Here is a 19,390-nt window from a genome sequence, read left to right as displayed (position 1 = left end):
CTATATATCTGTATATAACGAGGTTGTAATCATAATATGCGCCATTTTTGTAAGTCACTGTTGTTTCTTGTGGCTTTTGTGGCTGCTGCGCCTATTTAGGGCTGGCCAAGAAGATGTTTCAACGGGTTTTGATCTTGTATAGAAAACATTTTTTATAAATAGAAGTTGACAACAACAAACACATGACACAATTTCTTACTGGGGGTCTCGTTTGGTCTTTCCTTTTGGCCTTTTTGGTTTTGATGACAAATCGCAGTGTTTGCATCTGGGCAACTGGAAATGAATCAACGATGCGGAAGATGCCCCCAAAAGCATTCATGAAAAATAAAAAAAAAAAGAATATGAATAAATCTCTTTCAATTCAGCTGGAGAATAAATGATGTTTGCTCTTCTTGATGAATCAGATACAAAAGATAAAACACAAAATAAGAAAAGGAAAACAAAAAGAAGGGCTTTAGCTCTCTGATGAGTGGCTAATCAGCTTGGCAGCCAACAACATGGCCAAGATAGACAACTAGCTAGCTAGCTGGGTGGGCTGGGCAAGGTCGTTGTGTGTGAGGGCGGCAAATGCCACAAGCAACATTGAGAGAATAGAGCAATGAAGTTGACGGAGACGGAGAAGGAGGGGAAACCAGTTTGCAGCGGAACACAAAGAACAAGCGAGAGAAGGAAGAAGCGAGAAGTGAAGCATCTTACCTTTTTCGGGGCAGCAGATGACGACGTTTTGTGTGGATGATGGTGATGAATCATGCGGCGGCGAGTACCTGCCTCATTGAGGGGCGGGGTAGCTGCCGCAAATGCCGCAACGGCAACGGCAACGAGAACAACAACCGGGGCAGGTGATGTGCAGCAGCTGCTGTTGCTGCTCCTTTCCCTTCTTTGTGGCACTCGAGAGAGTGGCAGGCAACAACAGTCACAGCAGCAGCAGCAGCAACCGGTTTTGATCTGATGCGGGTCTTAACTGGGCTTTGCATTTTCGCTTTTGTCTCTCCCTCTCTCTCTCTCTGTCTCTTTTTCTCGCTCCTTGTCTGTGGTAAACCAACAAATTGAAATCCCGAAAAACGACATCAAATTCCAGCAAAGGTTGCCAAAGGTCATGCCAAACAAATCTTTCATTCCGTTCCGTTCCGTTCCGTTCGAAGCAATCTTCAACGATATATCTTTCTAACCGGATATTGCTAATACCTTCTAATACTTTAAGCCGATTCTAACTGCTTTTTACTGCGTTCCGTTCTCAGTTCAATTGAGCGAAATTGACCAGCAAATCGTTGAACGTCATCTTTGGGAATGCAAAAACAACAACAAAAAAACTGAAACTAAAAAAGAAAAACAGAAATATCATCACGTCGAAACAAAGACAGGTTTCAAAAGACAAGTTTCGAAATGATGATTTAATCAAGCGGTCAAGTAAAACAATTAATTCTCGCTACTCCTCATCATCGCTTTCTTCGTTCCCCTCCTTTACCTTCCCCCTTGGCCGATTCAGCTAATTGGGTTTATTAATAGAAAGAAGAATACAATAAAATTACTGAATAATGAATGCAGTGTTGCCACTTTGCCACTTTTGAAGGATGCAGTTTGCAATGTTGTTTTCGTTATCGAGTTGCTGTGATTCACAATTTAGAAGTGACTGAAGTATTTAAAAAACTTGGGGGGAAAGCTACTATATAAATATTGTGGTATTATGTTTCTGTGTTCCTATTTAGTTTAACTTTAATTCAGTGAATAGAATGGAATGGTAATAGTAAATAACTATTTCAAATTAATAAAGTTTAAGTTGCGAAAGTGTGTTTTTAGGAAACTATTTTTGAATAGTTTGGAGTGTCTATTTAATTAAATCGAACTAAAATAAGTAAGAAATTTACAGTCGAGTGCGCCTGACTGTGAGATACCCGATCGCAGTTTCAATAGAGCCATATTCTAAAAATATAACGAGTTAATATACCACATGCATATACTTTAAAATATACTTAATGAAAATACATAAAATATACCAAATGAATATACATAAAAATATACTTAAATATTCCTAAAGTGTATCGATCTAATACTTCATTTATCATAGAGTATAAAATATACCAGTTTTGGTATATCGATATAGTACTTCATTTAAAATATACTATAAAGTACAGAATATACCAGATTTTTAGCCAAAGCAACTAAGACCCGACAACAGCAGCCGCATTTTTGCCATACAACATTATTTCTTAAATAACTTTTATAAAGATAAATGTTTGTCATTAACAGAATATATAAATTTGAATTCTTTGCATTAAAATAATGATATTTTTCATTCTTATGATATATTTTCAAACTTTTTACTTGGCAACGTTGAATTCTATATTAGAATTATGATGGTATAAAGTTGTTCAGAACAAATAAACAAATATTGAATAGTTTATTTTAAGAATTCCTAATATTATTATTCCTATAAGTTCCAATTTCTTCACATTCCCTTAACTAATCCATACTTTAATTTTGCTCTCCTTGCAGATACTTCATATGAGAAGGCCTGTCGCCGCGGCTCCGCACCCACAACGCCCATTCTGGGCAGCAAACAGCATCAGCCGGAACATAATGCGGCCTCCCGCTTCACCAACTTCTTTAGCAAGAGGTAAGGTTCCTAAATGTGTTTCTAATATAACCTCGCTAATGAATATTTTCAATTCGCAGAACGAATCCCCTGAAGCGCACAAAATCGGTGACCAAATTGGAGCGCACCAAGCGCGGCTCGGGCGGATTACGCGGCTCGCGTTCACACGAGAGTCTGTTGTCCAGTCATGCGGTGATGTCCACCATAGGTGAGTAGAGCACATGACTTAAAAGACATTTCCCTTGACTAACTTCTCACTCGTTCCTTTCTTAGATCTGTCGTGCAGCGGCGCTGTGGGCGTGGCACCCGTGCACCAATCGGTGCTGGGGCGTCGACACTGCTTCCAGGTGCGCGGAGGTCCGCGAGGTGAACGCTATTATTCATGCGGTTCGCGGCAAGAACGCGATCTGTGGATCTACTCGCTGCGCAAGTCGATAGCACCGAATGCGGAGCACACACGACGCACCGACAACTCGCTGAAGTTGTGGGTCTATGAGGCGAAGAATCTGCCTGCGAAGAAGAAATACTTTTGCGAACTGCAGCTGGACAAAACCCTCTACGGCCGGACGAGCGTGAAACTCCAGACGGATTTGCTGTTTTGGGGTGAATACTTTGATTTCCCCGACATACCCGAGATCAATGTGATCACGGTGAATGTGTTTCGTGAGGTGGACAAGAAGAAGAAACGCGACAAATATCAATTCGTTGGCTCCGTGAAGATCCCCGTACACGAAGTGACGTCCCGTCTCATCTGCGAGGATTGGTATCCGATAATGAGCGAGAAGGCAAGCGACAGTCTCGGTCGCGGTGGCCTAAGCGGTGGCACTGGCAGCGGCAAGGACAAGGAACGCGAAGTGTTGCCCACGCTGCGGATCAAGTGTCGCTTCCAGAGCACCGACATATTGCCCATCAATGTGTACGGCAACTTTCTGGGCTACCTCAAGGAGAACTACAAACGGGTGTGCGAAACCCTCGAGCCGGTGATTGGCGTCAAGGCCAAGGAGGACATTGGCCAGGCCTTAGTGTTGCTGATGCATGCCCAGGGATTAGCTGGCGCTTTCCTCACCGATGTGGTTGCGCTCGATCTGTTGCGGGTGGGCGATCAACGGTTGACGTTTCGCGGCAACTCGCTGGCCACCAAGAGCATGGAGGCGTTCCTCAAGCTGACGGGCGAACAGTATTTGCAGGACACACTCTCCGCTCCGATCAACGAGTTGATTCAATCGGAACGCGACTGCGAAGTGGATCCCACGAAGACGAGCGGCTCGTCGGCGGGTTCACTGCAACGGCAGCAGGCGGCATTGCGGGGCGCTGTCCGCAATGCGTGGCAATGCATTTACGAGTCGCACAAACATTTCCCGCCGCAGTTGCGCGCCTGCTTTGCCACGTTCCGCGAGCGGTTGCAGCAACTAGGTCGCCAGGATATGGCCGACAATCTGATCTCGGCGAGCATCTTTTTGCGCTTCCTCTGCCCGGCGATACTGTCGCCATCGCTGTTCAACATCACCAGCGAGCTGCCGTCGGCGCGTGCCACACGCAATCTGACGCTGGTGGCAAAGACGCTGCAAACGTTGGCGAATTTCACACGATTCCAGGGCAAGGAGAACTTTATGGAGTTTCTCAACGATTTCCTCGAACAGGAGGCGTCGCGCATGCAGCAATTCCTCGAGTACATCTCGACACGTCCGGAGCACGCAACACCCGATTCCATACTCGACTGGGCCGGCTACATCGATCAGGGCAAACAGTTGTCAATACTGCACAGTTTGCTCAGCGAGAGTCTGGCCAAGTTGCCGGAGGCGCGTCAGCATGAACTCGATCCGTTGCAGCACATCCTTGACGACATCAGTCGGGCCAAGGAGCTGTCATCGGGTGGTCATGCCCTCGGCTCTGGCTATCTGCCCACTGTGATGTCCACGCACTCGATTGCCAGCGAGAATCAGGAGAATCGTCAGCCTTCCGATGGCATGCATCAGTCGATGTCCGGCATGGGAATGGGACACGGACACGGCCATGGCCTGGGTCATGGAATGGGCATTGGCATGGCGCCCAGCAGTTCGACCACATCGTTGCATCCACAACAGCAGCAGCAGCAGCAGCAACAACAACAGCAGCAACAGCTGGCGCAGCCACAGCATGCGGTGGTCAGCAAACCGGTGCCCGCCGAGCGTGGCATTATGCGTGGCGTCCTCACGCCCAGCGCCCTCGAGAAGAACATCTTTCGGTACAATGATCCCACGGTGAATGCTCGTCTGCAGCAGCAGCAGCAACTCGATGTGCATCACCAGCAGCAGCAACAGTTGCTCTCGAATTCACAGAGCTCGATTGCGGCAGCAGCAACTGGAGGCAGCGGTGGCTACATGAGTTCCCCGGTGCTGCAGCATGCGCAGTCGCAGAGTTCGATGGCCTCTTCGTCGCTGAACGGCAGCAGCAGCAATCTGCTGATGCAGCCACATCCCGCCCAGCAACAGCAGCAGCAGCAACATTGTCCGCCCGCGCCACAAACAAGCGCTGCCAGCACGATGGAGCGCATGGAGCGTTTGGAGCGACTCGGACAGCAGAGCTATCAGTATGTGGTCAATGGCAATGGCAATGGTGGCAGCAATGACTACGAATCCTCGACAGCGGGATCGCGTGCACGCACCTTGCCACGCAACAACAACAACAACGCGACGACGACGAATGGCAACAGCAATGCGAACAACAACAATGCGTGCAACAACAGCATACAGAGCGGCAGCTACGATGACATGCATGGCGAGTTCATACAGATCTCTGGCCTCGACACGAGCAGCGCCTTTGTCCGCAAATCCCCCACGCCCCTGATGAAGGCAAGTGGCGGGGGAGGGGGCGCAGCAGCAGCAGGTGCTGGCACGCGGGGCGGCAACAGCACACGGATCAATCGTCACAATCTGAACCTGAATCTGGGCATACCGGATCACTCGGGGCACAATTATGCGACGCGTGCACCGCTCAATCCCAACTCGAATATGCCCAAGAATCTGGAGGATCTCGACGATCTGTTCAAGTATGCCGAGGAGCACGAAGTGATTGCTGCCGATGCACAGCTGCCAGCTGGTGGCAGCAACAATCATGTTGTCGCGCAGAGCAGCAAGCAACAGTTGTCCGCAAAGAGCAGCCACTGCAGCTCGGGCTACCAAAGCATTTCCACCAATCCCTCGCCCGCACAATCCTCCAGTCCCGTCGAGGGTCAACAACAGCAGCAACCACAACAACAACAACAGCAGCAACAGCAACTGAAGCTAGGCGCACCGCTCGCCTTTAAGAATCCATCGTATCAGCTGCAGAGCAGCAACTGCAGTGGCATGCCACAGCAGACGCCGTCCTCCTCCTCAGCGGGCAGCAGTCGCGGTCCGGCGACGCCGCAACAGTTTGGCGGACGTGCGAAACCCTTGGGCGCCGGTCTGGTTGCAGCCCGTGCCGCGTTCCTCAACAGCGGCGGCACCTTGGACGCAGCCACGCTGACGCCCAGCTCCTCGGACGAACAGCTCTCGGCGGACAATTATTACAGCTATGCGGCGGCAGCGGCAGCGGGCGCCAATGTCACCGGCGGCAAACTGGAGGCGCAGCGTTCGCTCAGCGGCGGCAGCAGCTCCTCGAACTCCAATTCGGGTAAACCGCATGCTTACGGGCGCTTGAATGGACCGCTGAAGCGTGAGGATGTCTACGGCAGTACAGTGAACAATGGGGGTGGCATAAATGTGGTGGGCTACGCAATGTCCACATCGCATCATCTTCACCAGCAGCAACAGCAGCAGCAGCAGCTGACACATCATCAACACCTTCAGCAGCAGCAGCAACAACAGCAGCTGCAGCTGGAGCACAAGCAATATGGCAGCAGTGGGGCAAGCAGCACTGGTGGCGCCTCCACGACGGCGGTGGCACAGCGTCGCCTCAGTCTCGACTCGGCGCGCACGCTCTCGGACAGCAGCACCGACACTGAGGGTAAGTCTCAACTATATAGTTAATTATTCTGATCTTATCTAATCTCGGATGGATAACTTTGTCTTTTAGGTCATTGCAATCAGCTGCAGGAGGGCAAACGACGGCGACAATTGCGCAGCAGCGGCGGCGGCGGCGGCGCCTCGGAATCGGGTCTGGGCAAGGGCTACGATCAGAATGGCGAGATACAGCTGCTGCAGGAGACGCTCGACACGCTGCGTCACACGCTCGATCGCGACGAGGCCGAGTTGCGTGATTCCAGCGATGAGCTGTTCGCCTTGCAGCGTCCTGGCGGCGCTGCCAATGGCAATGGCATCGGCAATCTTAGCCAGCAATCGGAGTCAACCATGCGCAGCATTATTGACAGGTAAGTGTTTAGTTTTCTCTCTCTCTCTAGCTCATGTATTGATTTGTGTATCTTTTCGCATTTGCTTGACCCAGACTCATCACCATGGAGGAAGAGCTGCGACGCGAGCAGCTGAAAATGTCATTGGCCCTGTCGCATAAGCAGCGTGTCATCGAGGAGCAGGGACAACAGATTGCAGCGCTAGACGCAGCCAACAGTCGACTGCTGAGCGCCTTGACTGCCCTGCGACAGCGCTACGAGACGCAACAGCAGCAGCAGCAGCAACAACAGCAGCAGCAACAGCATCAAGCACCAAAGAACCAGAAGCCACAGTGAGCGGTTGGACGGACGGACAAACGGGCAAACAGGAGTTGAAAGCAGCTCCTTTGTGCCTCACACACACACACACACATCAACAAATACACACGTTGTAGAGACGCCGCCGTGTCGTCGATTTATTGATATAAGATCATTTTTTGTTTATTTTTTTTTGTGTCCAATTTTTTTTCCTATGCTACATAAATTATGATACATGTTTAATATATATACACATATATATATATATATATAAAGAATAATAATAATACATACATACATATGATAATGATATACAAATTTCTCAAGCTATGTTTAAAAACAAATACAAAATTGCAACTGTTGCTGCAGCGGCGGCAACAGCAGAAGCTTATGATTGTAAACTGAAGAAATCATGATGATGAAACAGATGCAGAACAAGTTAAGTTAATGAATAAAATTATAACCAAAGTTAGAAAAACCCTCGTTTTTAAATTTACTAGCGTAAAATTGTTAAACATTGTAAGTGTATATATTTCTAACTTATTGTTGCCGCTTTTAAGTATGCAAACGTAAAAACTTAGCATTTGACAAAAACATCCTGAAAGTATGCAACAAAATATTACGGTTTGCCACTAAGCGAAGACTGCATACTTATGCATGTATGTGTGTGTAGGTGCCAGATAAATTTTTAAAATTTTAGTGCATCTACTTGCTGTTCAATTATGTTCGCCTGGTACTTCAGCTGCTTCAAGTAGTAAAGTGCTAGAGATTTTCGTTGCACAAATGCCGCTGTTGTTGTTGTAATACATGTTGTTGTTTTTGTTGTTGTAATATTGGCTGCTGTTGTTGTAGCCATTCATGTTGTTGTTGTTGGCCGTTTTGAGACTCCATGAACGGCTGAAAAGTGCCACCTCAGCAGGTGAAATACCAGGCGAACATAAATCAGTAGCGAGCTGACAGTCACTTTTTGGCGCCATCTATGTGCCATTGTCCGAAAAACGCTTCGCATTGGCGCCCCCCAAAGTATGCAACACAAAATTATTTTGCTGCACATTGCTATACAAATTACAAAAATTATCCTAGCTCAGCCAAATCTTGCCGCATTTTGACCGGTCCGGTTGCATTCGATTCGTGGGATCGAAATCTACCGATTGGCATTAAAAAAATATGGGGTCATCTAAGAATCCAACACTTGTAATTTTTCAGTCCGTGGGACGTAGGAAGATGGACAATATTGCAAATTACAGGATAACTCGAGAACCACAAGGACGATTGGAATGTCCTTTGGCATGATGATAGGCCTTACTAAGATGCACTGTTTGACATAGAATTTGCAAGGATCCGACAGGATATGGCTGAGATAAACACTATTTTCTGTATATAAAAATGTCCTTTTATTTCGGCTCCTGTAAGGATTTTCGTCCTCGGACTTTTACCAATCAGTTTATATTGAATAGAGCTACCTTTGTGCCAAAGGACATCCGAATCGTCCTTGAAATGGCGGAGTTACTGCGGAAAATATGAATTCTTGGCAATTTTTGCATGGTACCCCCTTGCAAAAATTTTCGATAATTTTTTTTGTTTGATCCTGCAAATCCTTGAATGTCCAATGATATTTTGGACATGTAAGAGCATAAAAATATAGATCCTTTCAAAATCCGCTCAGGTCCTGTCGATCCTTTAACAAAAACAAGCTTTAACTCGGCCATTTCTTTCAGCTTTTGTTCAAGAATTATTGCGTTCGGTTTGTAAAGTTGAATTTCAACAATTGTGGTTATCTTAAAGATATAAATCTAAGTCGAATGATTGAATGAAATAACATACTTTTCAGCTGCCACCCATAAATATAATTTGTGGAACGTATTTGGAATAATAAAATGCAGTATACTTTCAAGTCTGAAAAAGTTGACAACAAAAGACCATTGTATTTTGTGTTTTGAATTAATGTTTATTGATGAATAGTTTTATTTGCATTGTTTGTTTTCTTTGGGTTTTTGCCTACTATTTTTTGAATGCCATTTGCCATTTTAGTTTTTACATGCAACCGAAGGACATTCTTTCATTTCGGCAATTATTTATGTCATCTTCTTTTTTATTTCCATTTTATTTTGGGTTTTTTTTTACACACAACAATCAAAATTCTATGCATTTTCGGCATTTTTCTTGTCAAAATGTATATTTTCATTTTGTTAAATATTCATAAAATTATGCAGCTAATTGAGTTGTATATATATATATATATATATATATATATATGTGATTTTTGTTTATGGGGCATCGGTTTTGTGTTTTACATAAAATAAAGATTGTGCATCAAGTGCCTACACTGACTGCTGTCTAGCATTGCACCAACATAACTTGCATGCTTTCGGGCTCGAACTGAAAAAACAATTTCATGAATATTATTGCAAAATGTTCTTTGTTCGATTTCATTTGATGGCGATTGCTTCGAAATGTTTTGCAGAGTTCAGAACACGCCAGGTTTGGAGTGTTTTTATTTTTATTTCAATGATGTATTTCGAGTATCTGATAGTGCATCAAATACTCTTGTGTGTTTTTGTTATCGGTTCTTACATAAATACGCTTAGCTCTAAACAATATTTATTTATAATTATAAATATTCGCCTCGTCAATCAATTATCAATCAACCAAATCAAAAAATCGCTGCAATTGTCGCTAATAGATCTGAATGCGTTTCATTGTCAGTTTTGGGATTACACTGTGGATAATTTGTATGTGTGTGTGTGTATATTTATGTGTATATCATATTCAGAATATATGTATAGACTATATTATGTATGTATATGCCTCATAAAATTTTGCTAAGTTCCCAAATCTTGGCGAACCCCACTTAAATCTATTATTATTTTAGTATTTTATTATTTTTCATTTTCCATTTTCCATTTCTTCTTTTTTTTATAATTTGCAAATTTCGTGGGTAAGCTGGAAAAAATTGTATATTGTATTATTATATGTATTATCTGTGACTATTCCAACATACACAATCTCATCTATTTCACACAATTATAAAAAAAAAACATATTCGTGTCGTAGAATTTGGTGAAACTGTTGCGAAAGTGAAATTCGAAACAGTCAACATTCTAATTCTTATTTTCATCAATATTATTTGTTGTTGTTTTTTTTTTTTTGTTGTTTGTAGCTTGGCCAAGTTGCTTGTTCAAGGGCATCTAATAATTTCGCTAATAATTTAGTGTTTTGTCAATTGTCAAGTTTTTTTTGTTTTTTTGTTAAATTTGTATACTTAAATTTGTCAAATCTTTACATCGATTTCGATTGCGATTTCGATTTCAACGAAAAAGACTCCAAAATATCTCAATTCAAAAAATATGCATTGTTCTTCGTTATATACTTAATTTGTTTTTGGGCATTAATAAATTTCAACTATTAAAAATAAATGCAAACAATTTAATTTAATTTAAATATAATTAATTTCGATACGTTTGTTTGTTTTAGGTTTTTCTTTTTCCTTTTTTTTCAAGTGTAAATTTCAATTTGTTTTCATTTCGTATTCAGCAAATGTTGCGCATATGTGTTTGGAGAGGTTTTTCATTTTGTTTTTTTATGTTTGTTTGTTTTGCAAAAATTGAGAAATTTAGTGTGTAAATATTTGAACTATATAGTAGTAAGTATATATATGTATATATGTATGTACGTATAATAATATAAATATCATTTGTGGTTTGTTTTTGTACTTTGTTAGAAATTCACGCAGATATGCTGAGAAATTATCCAACCGAGTCCTTGTCGCCTCTTTTAAACAAACCGCCCAATTGAGGAAACAAAATGCCAATCCAATTACCATTTACCCAAAAGCAATCAATCAATCAATCAATCAATGAATCAATCAGCCCCAGCCTAACTATAGCCAATACTTTTGCACATCTCTATCTTATCGAATCGATTATCGATAGTCTTCTTATCGAACTTAAATGTATTTTTGTAACATTTTCTTAATCGTTTTTTGTTTTTCGTTTTTTTTTTGTTTGTTCGTAATCCCGAAGAAAAACAAATAATAACTTTATATAAATTGCACATGATTTTTGTTGTTTGTTTGTTTTTGTTGTTAACTTACAATCTATAATAATAGTATGTATATTGTATGTATATGAGAATAACTAGGACCATGGATCATACTATCGGAGCTGTAATAATTGGTCAAGTTGTCGCCTTACGTGTGTATATTCGAGTGTGTGTGTGTGTGTGTGTTAAGGTATTTTTTACAATGCTAAGTATTTGCAATTGGCACATAATTACCAACAAAGTCGAATCGAAAGAGATAAGAACACGTACAGATATCATTTCTTTACATTTCATGTTGTTGTTGTTCTAGTTGTAGTTTATTGCACAGACGATCGTGCGATTAACAGCGCCTTAACAGCGTGTTAACAGTGCATTAACAGTGGCGAGAAGAAAACAAAAATGAAAAATGCAGCTTTTTTTTTTTAACTAAACCATTAACTAAGTATTTGTTGGTGTTTTTTTTTATTGAAATCAAAACCAAGATAATTGCAAGCAATCAAATTAAATCAACATAATCGTAATGATAAAAATGTTAACTTTTAACTAAAGAACTAATTGCATTTTGTTGTTTCTAGTTGTTGTTGTTGTTGTTATTACAAATATTCATACTTAATTCATTAGATTATTAAAAAAAAAAAAATTTGGGTGAGAACACAAAGAGAACGAATTAAATGTTTATACGAGCGCTTTTCGCAGCTTAGAATTAATTTAATAGTGCGTTGAATTTCAGCCTAATTACGGCTTAAAACAAATTAAAAAAAAACACTCTGCATATAGAATAATTATTACAAATATTATGAATAAAGAAACACAATGTTGGTGATGGATGTTTTACAACTATAATTACAATTACAATAATTACGATCAATAGTAATAATAATAGTAGTTAAAGTAGTAGTAAATAGGTGTAATGACCACAAATAAAATATGTATATATATATAAGAAAAAAAAAACGTTAGGCAAAAACAAATATATGTATATAAAAAGAGACGACGATTTTCTATTAAGGCAAATTAGAGGTTAACAGCGCGCAACGCTGCTCAAAAAAGAGTTAACATAACATAAAGCTGCTAAAGGTTGCAATTCAATTTCAATTTCCATTTCAATTTCAATGCAATCGACGCCAGTGCGCATGTGTGTGTGTGTGTGTGTTGGATGTGTGTGTGTCTAAATTTAAACTCTACTTTGCTAAACTTTTCTTCTTGCTTATAATCTTAATTCTTTCCTTCGATTTCTTCTTTCAATTGTTCATCATATTTTCATATTCAATTTCATCGCCGGTTTTTGGCTTACATAAAAATTACATGCGAAAAAAAATATTCATTAATTTATATATATATATAATGCTATTATAGTATTGGGTTACATCTTCTTTCATTTTGTTCAGCTTAAAATTAGCAATTAGCAGTTTTGCATAGAAATATTTTTGTTTTCTTTTCTTTTATAATGTAATATTTATAGTATTTTTTGCATTATTTGTTTTGTTTCATTGTTTTGTTTTTTTTTTTTTTTGTTTTCTTTTGTTTTCACTTGATTCCATCTTGGGGCTCTGCCTCGATTTTGTTGTGGCTGCCACAAAACAAAGAAAGTACAATAATAATAATAATAATTATGATAAGTAGTATAAGTAGTTAAAAAAAAAATCAATTTCACTAAATTAAGTTTAGAAACATGAAATAATCTGACCACACAGTGGGGAAAAGGGGAAAGGAGGAGGAGGAGGAGGGGTAGAGCTTAGCCGGCTGATTATTGTTGTGAATTGTGTTAATTATTGTTGTTGTTGTTGCTTAAAATTAATTTAACAGCTCAACGGTTCTCGCTTTCTACCTCACGCTCGCTCTATCTCTCTGTCTCTCTTTTTCTCCCCCGCACCCCCTTCGATCCTTCACTTATCTCTCCTTTAGCTCCACGCTGTTGTTTCAAACAATGCTGGGCGGAGGGAGGGATGGGGGGTTGCACACTGTGGGCGTGGCAGTTGCATGTTAAGTGGAAGCAAACAATTCGCATACAAAATATTTGTTAGAAGAAATACAAAATATATAAACAGATTTGTTGTTGTGGTTGCTGTTGTTGTTGTTGTTGTAGTAAATGCTGTCGATAGAAATGAGTGGGCGGAGGGGCGTGACGCTTAGGCAGCTGTATCGACCTCCTCGACAATGTGGTTGGGCGACACTTCGCTGGGTGGTGCGGTGGTTGTTGTTGTGGTTGCTGTCGCTGTGGCTGCCGCTGTTGCTGCTGCTGCAGTCGTTGTTGCTGTTGCTGTTGTGGCTGCTGCTGCCGTGGCTGCGGCTGCTGCTGCTGTTGCAGTTGCTGCTGCAGCAGAGGTGTTGCTGCTGCTTGTCGCCGTCGTCGTTGTTGTTGCCTTAACGCTGACTGCATTGAATTGCGGCGTCGCTGTTGCTGCTGCTGCAGTTGCAGTTGCAGCTGTTGCTGCCGCCTCGGGCGCAGTTGCATCGCCAGCTGCTGCTGCTGCTGTTGCATATGGCGAGCTCTTGAGCTTGCGTGCCTCACGCTTCTGCTTGCGCTGTTGCATGACCAGACGCAGCTGGTCGAGCTTTGACTTTGTCTTCAGATTCGCCATCTCTGCCACACACTTCTGGCACATGTCGCCACCGTTGTTGCTGCTGTTGCTGTTGCTGCTGCCATCGCTGCTGCGATAACGGCACATGCAACCGTTGTTGGTGGCCAGCGTTGAGCTGGCATTGTTGCTTGCATCTGTGCAACACTTGGATGCTGTCGCTGCCGTCGCCCCCTTTCCATTGGTCGCTGCTTGCGTGTAGTGTCCGTTGCATTCACCGTAGACGCAGCTTCCTCCGCCAGCGGCGGACAATGCTGCTGCTGCCGCTGCCTGTTGCTGTTGCTGCTGGGCGCGACTGTTGCACTTGGCACAGTTGTGGTGCTTGCTCGAGTACTGCAACGACAGAGAGAGAAAGAAAAGAGATGTGTTAGAGAAAGAGTCTTAAAGAGCAACTTGAGTAACAAACAAACGGGGAAGAAGCACATGAAGTAGGATCAAGGTGAGAAGGTATTAGTAAAGGAAATCTGTTAAAAGTATGGCAACAATTAAGCAAGGCAAAAGAGATCCTCAAAAGAAGAAATATGCAATATGTAAATGGGGAGCAAGATGAAGTTGGAGTGAGGTAAAGAACACGTCAAAGGAAAGAGGTGTTCCTTAAGCAGAATGTAGTAAGGAACTAAGGTAGTAAGGGGTAAGGTAACAAGGTATTATAGTAGTAAGGTTCTAGGGTACTATGAGGTTAAGTTACTAATGTACTAAGGTACTAAGAATGTAAGATACTACGTAGTAAGGTAGTACGACAGTGAGGTACTAAGGTTTTAGGGTACTAAGAGACTAAGGTACTAATGTACTAAGGAACTAAGGTACTACCCAGAAAGACAGTAAAGTACTGTGATATTAAGGTAGTAGGTGGTTAGGTAGCATGGTAGTATAGTATGGTAGAAAGGTACTAAGGAGCCAAAAGGCTAAGGTACTAAGGAACTAAGGTCCTACGTAGTAAGGTAGTAAGGTAGTAAGTAAGTAGTAAGGCGGTAATACATTTCTGTATAAAGGTAGAAAGATAGTGAAGTACTAAGGTAGTAGTAAAGTACTAAGGTCGTAAGGTTCTATGGTAGTGAGGTACTAGAGTAGTAAGTATAAGGATACTAAGGTACTAAGAACTCTAGTAAGATACTAAGGAATTGAGGTTAGAAAGTAGTATGGTAAGAAAGTAGTAAGATAGTAAGATACTAAAGTGGTAAGGAAGTAAGGAAGTAAGGTTGTAAGGAAGTAAGGTAGTAAGAAAGTAAGGTAGTAAGGAAGTAAGGTAGTAAGGAAGTAAGGTAGTAAGGAAGTAAGGTAGTAAGGAAGTAAGGTAGTAAGGAAGTAAGGTGGGAAGTAAGGTAGTAGTGTAGTAAGTTACTAAGGTAGTAAAATTGTGAGGTACTAATAAGTTGTAGGGTACCTACAGCAGAAAGGTACTAAGGTAGTCAGAGTGTTAAATACTAAGGTAGTGAGATAATAGTGTAGTAAGGCACTAATGCCGTAAGGTACTATGGCAGTGTAGTACTAAAGTACTAAGTATTCTACTATGAGTAGAAGGGTGTTCAGGTACTAAGGTAGTGAGGTAAGAATGTAGTAAGGTAGGAAGATACCAAAGTAGTAAGACAGTGCGGTAGTAAAGTAGTAAGTAGTTGAGTACTAAGGTAGAAAAGTAGTAGGGTAGTAAAGTACTAAATTAGTAAGTAAACTACTAACGTAGTGAGGTAGTAGTGCAGTAAGGTATCAAGATGCTAAGGTAGCAAGGAAGGTAGTAAAGTACTAACAAGTACTGAACAAGTAAGACACTATGGCAATTAAACTAGGCGAAAAGTACTAAGAACGCAAGTCAGCAAGTAAGAAGACAGGAAAACTTAAAACATAGAAGAACGGAAGACTGGAAGCAACAACAGAAGTATAACAAGAAACATGGAAAAATTAGAGAGCATATAATAGAAACAATAGCAAAAGCGGGAAGAGTAATAAAGATGGGTAGCTAGCAAAGATCTTTTTTCTAATAACTTGCCCCCTCGATTTGGGATTGCAATTGTTAAACTTACCAGCTTGTTGCGTGATGTGTGATGCATGCCACCAGCAGCTGCAGCTGACGATGCGCCCGCTGCCAAGGCAGCGAGGCCATTTCTGCTGCTGTTCGTCGAGGAATTCGCAGAGCTGCTCGACGAGTTGGAGACGCTGTTGCTGTTGCTGCTGCTGCCGCTGCTCGACGAACCCGGCGCCTCGAAGCTGATGCGTGCACCGCGACTGTATTGCGGTGTGGCACTCAACAGATCGTTGAGTATGTGAATGACCGTGGAAATGTCGCGCTTGGGACGTCCAAAGCGATCCTGCAACGCGGGATTCAGAGTACCCGAGAAGGTGCCCGAATAGATGCCCTTGCCGTGGTTCTTCATCGACTCAATCACGGCGCCAGAGCTGCTCTTGCGGGGCGCATCGTCGCCACCCGAGCTAGAGCCAACGCTGCCAGCGTTGCCGGCACCAACACCGACGCTGCCGCCGCCGGATAAATCGATCTTGTTGGTGAAGACCTCCTTGGAGAGTTTGCGCAACGTTTGCGTTAAATTGCGCGACGCTTCGGCCAGCGTGCGTGTATCGGAGACAGCAAGAGAACCGGCATCATCCAGTTCCGATGACGACGACGACGAGGAGGATGAAGACGTTGACGTTGTGGAGGAGCTGCTTGTGTTCGAGGTGGAAGTGGTGGCGGCTGATGTCAACTCTTGGGGCTTCCGAGCAGCAGCTGCAGCGGCGGCAGCGGCTGCAGCAGCAGCTGCATGATGATAGTGATGGTGATGATGATGATGGTGGTGATGATGACGATGCTTCGAGCGTGTCACTGTGATCGGATTGTTGACCGTCTTGTGCAGCGAGCTGCTCCCCATCGATGATGACGACGACGACGAGTTCGAGGCGCGCGTCAAGACGCCCGAGTTATTGGCGAGTGGCGCCACAGTGTTGCTTGATGTTGGTGGCGTTGCTGTTGATGTTGCTGATGTTGTCGCTGGCGTCGAGTTGAGCAGTCGCTTGCAGAGGCATGAGGTAAGCTTGGCCGCAATCGGATCCTGTTGGCAGCTGCCACCGCTGCTGTTGCAACTGTTGCTGTGGTTTGTTGGCGCTGCTGCTGCGGCAGCTGTGGAGGAACTAGCTGTCGATGTTGCTGCTGCTGCTGCCGCTGCTGTTGACCCATTTGCTGCTGCTGCTGTTGCTGCTGTGCCCATGTGCAAGTTCTTGATGGCCGTCGTTTTGATGGGACTCGACACGAGATTCGAGAGCGATTTGATGGGCGATTGCTCCAACAGTGATTTAACGCCACCAACCGCAGGTGTCCCACTTGCGGCTGTCATTGCTGTTGCTGTTGTGGCTGCTGTTGTTGTTGTACTGGCAGCTGCTGCAGCTGCGGCGGCGGCAGCGGCTGCGGCAGCAGCGGCACGGGGAGCCTGCGTCAACGCAATGCTCTTCACAATGTTTTGGAGGCTCTCGTAGTCGCGTTTGCTGAGGAACGAGCTCAGATCGGAGCTCTTGATGGCATGTCCATGGCCATGACTACGACTCGAGCTGGAGGAGCCAGAAGAGTTGGAGGAGCTAGAGCTGGAGCTGTTGCGTGTGGCGCTGCCAGAGCTGCCGGCGGCCACAGCCGAGGCGTTGTGGTGATGATGATGATGATGGTGGTGATGACTGTGACTGTGCTGCAAACTCGGATGCTGTTGGCTGTGCACATGTCCGTTGCCCAGACGCAACGATGATCCACTCGACGATGACGACGACGACGACGATCCGCGATGACTCGATGAGGAGCGTGTGCGCATGTGGGAGCCTGATGGCGCAACAGCAGACGCTGAGGCGGCGGAGGCAGAGGCGGAGGAGATGGAAGAGGCGCTGACATTAGTCAGGCTCGAGCACGCGTTGCCACTTGTGGCAGCCGGCGGCAGGGCAGCGGTGGCAGCTGCAGCTGTGCCGCCACCGGCGGGATTCACGGTGCTCAACTGCAGCTGGATGAGCATCATGTGATCGCCGAGACGCATGCTCAGATTGAGCGGCGTCTTACCGCTGAGGAAGTCGTTCACCTGCGAATCGTTGAGCGATTCCAACGCTTGCATCACCGTGTTCTCCGGTCGCTGGGCCTGCAAAAGGAATAAGAGAGAAAGGAATGCGGTTAGATAGGGGAATTAATAACGAATAAGGGATTAATGTCATAGGTTAATAGAGATTTCCTTTCTTTTTCCCTGTATCGCTGTTATTTCCTTACCCTCTAAGAGAGAAAGGAATGAGATTAGATAGGAGAGCTACTAGTGAACAAGAGATCAATGTGAGAGGATAATCTGTAGTATAGTTTAAGAGAATTCCTATTAGACAGCTGCTTTCTTTTCCCTCTCTCACTTTTTCTTCTACCCTCGAAGAGACAAAAGAATGTGATCACATAGGTTAAATCACAGTTTAGGAGTATTCCTATTTGAGAGCTGCTTTCTCTTGCCCTTTCTTAGGAATCTGATTAGATAGGTGAATGTAATCTGTTCCGCAGTTTCGGAGTATTCCTATTTAAGTATTTTCTTTTTCCTCTCCCTATCTTTTTCTCTTACTCTCTAGGAGAGAAAGGAATGTGATTAGAATTACTAGTGAACAAGAGATCAATGTAATAGGATAATCTGTAATATGGTTCCTATTACATTATTCCTATTCTATTTCTCCCTCTCTCGCTACCACAAGTCACCTCATCTTATGCTTCAGACATCTTTCATCTATCTTCCCAACTATTTGGGTTTGCTTTGTTCATTCCTTACTCAGCTCATTCCCTGTTTTCCCCGCGCACTTTTCCCGGATACAATCCCTCCCCCTAGCTACCCCACTAGCCCCCTCGACCCAGTCTACAACTAATAACAAAAAAAAAAACCCGCCCAACGCCCAACCCAGCGATTTGTTTTCGGTACGTGATTCAATGCGTCGCCTTTGTGTTGTGATAAAAAAGCAGCTACTGTGGCGCAGCAGCAGCAGCAGTAGAGCCGCAACAATGTGGAAATTACGTCAGATGCAATTACTATCCAAAACAATGTACAGAGATAAAAGATAGTCAGCAAGACACGAGACAACAAAAGGGGGAAAACTAAAGCTACAGATATTGAACAGAAGAAAGTTGAGTGGGAAGAAGAATGTAGAGAAAAGTGTGTGGATAATAAAAAGTAAAGAGAAGGGTTTGGAGAGAAAATAGTGGAGACGTCATTGGTGGGGAAGACAATGGAGGGTAGATTGTAGATAGTAGAGGGTGGAGAATGGAGAATGGAAAGAGTTGTGTGGATAGGTTGTGTAAAGAAGATTCTAGAGAAGATAGAGAAGAGAAGAGAATGGAGAGGAGAGGAGACAGTGGAGAGAAGAGAGTGGAGAGAAGAGAATGGAGAGAAGAGGAGACAGTGGAGAGAAGAAAGTGGAGAGGAGAGAGTGGAGAGAAGATAATGGAGAGAAGAAAGTGGAGAGAAGAGAGTGGAGACGTCAACAAAGTGTATATTATAGATAGTGGAGAGATTTGAGTCGATAAGGATTGAAGAGAAGGTGGTGGAGATCAGGAGAATGTGTAGAGAAAAGTAGAATGTGAAGAGGAGAAAA

At 43.7% G+C, this 19,390-nt stretch overlaps 2 protein-coding genes across 7 annotated transcripts in view; one reads left to right on the top strand and one right to left on the bottom strand.

Moving 5' to 3' along the window:
- Positions 1-7,667, top strand: part of LOC117578212 (ras GTPase-activating protein raskol) — a 59,549-nt gene extending 51,882 nt beyond the window's left edge. For all 6 annotated transcript variants that reach the window (XM_052001884.1, XM_052001883.1, XM_034263579.2 and 3 more), the window contains 5 exons: positions 2,494-2,614; positions 2,674-2,801; positions 2,867-6,559; positions 6,629-6,923; positions 6,998-7,667. In XM_052001884.1, coding sequence (XP_051857844.1) covers positions 2,494-2,614; positions 2,674-2,801; positions 2,867-6,559; positions 6,629-6,923; positions 6,998-7,238 — 4,478 coding nt within the window. In that variant the 3' untranslated portion in view covers positions 7,239-7,667. The remainder of the gene's footprint in view (positions 1-2,493; positions 2,615-2,673; positions 2,802-2,866; positions 6,560-6,628; positions 6,924-6,997) is intronic.
- Positions 7,668-11,263: 3,596 nt separating this feature from the next.
- LOC117577737 (midnolin homolog) overlaps positions 11,264-19,390 on the bottom strand; it is a 44,603-nt gene continuing 36,476 nt past the window's right edge. Inside the window, exons 3-4 of the mRNA XM_034262645.2 lie at positions 15,838-17,916; positions 11,264-14,152 (exon numbers count right to left, since the gene is read on the bottom strand). Of these exons, the coding sequence (XP_034118536.2) occupies positions 13,370-14,152; positions 15,838-17,916 (2,862 nt within the window). The 3' untranslated portion in view covers positions 11,264-13,369. The remainder of the gene's footprint in view (positions 14,153-15,837; positions 17,917-19,390) is intronic.

Source organism: Drosophila albomicans, chromosome X (genome assembly GCF_009650485.2).
Source record: "Drosophila albomicans strain 15112-1751.03 chromosome X, ASM965048v2, whole genome shotgun sequence".
Lineage (NCBI taxonomy): Eukaryota > Metazoa > Arthropoda > Insecta > Diptera > Drosophilidae > Drosophila > Drosophila albomicans.
This window is presented reverse-complemented; position numbering and strand designations above follow the sequence as displayed.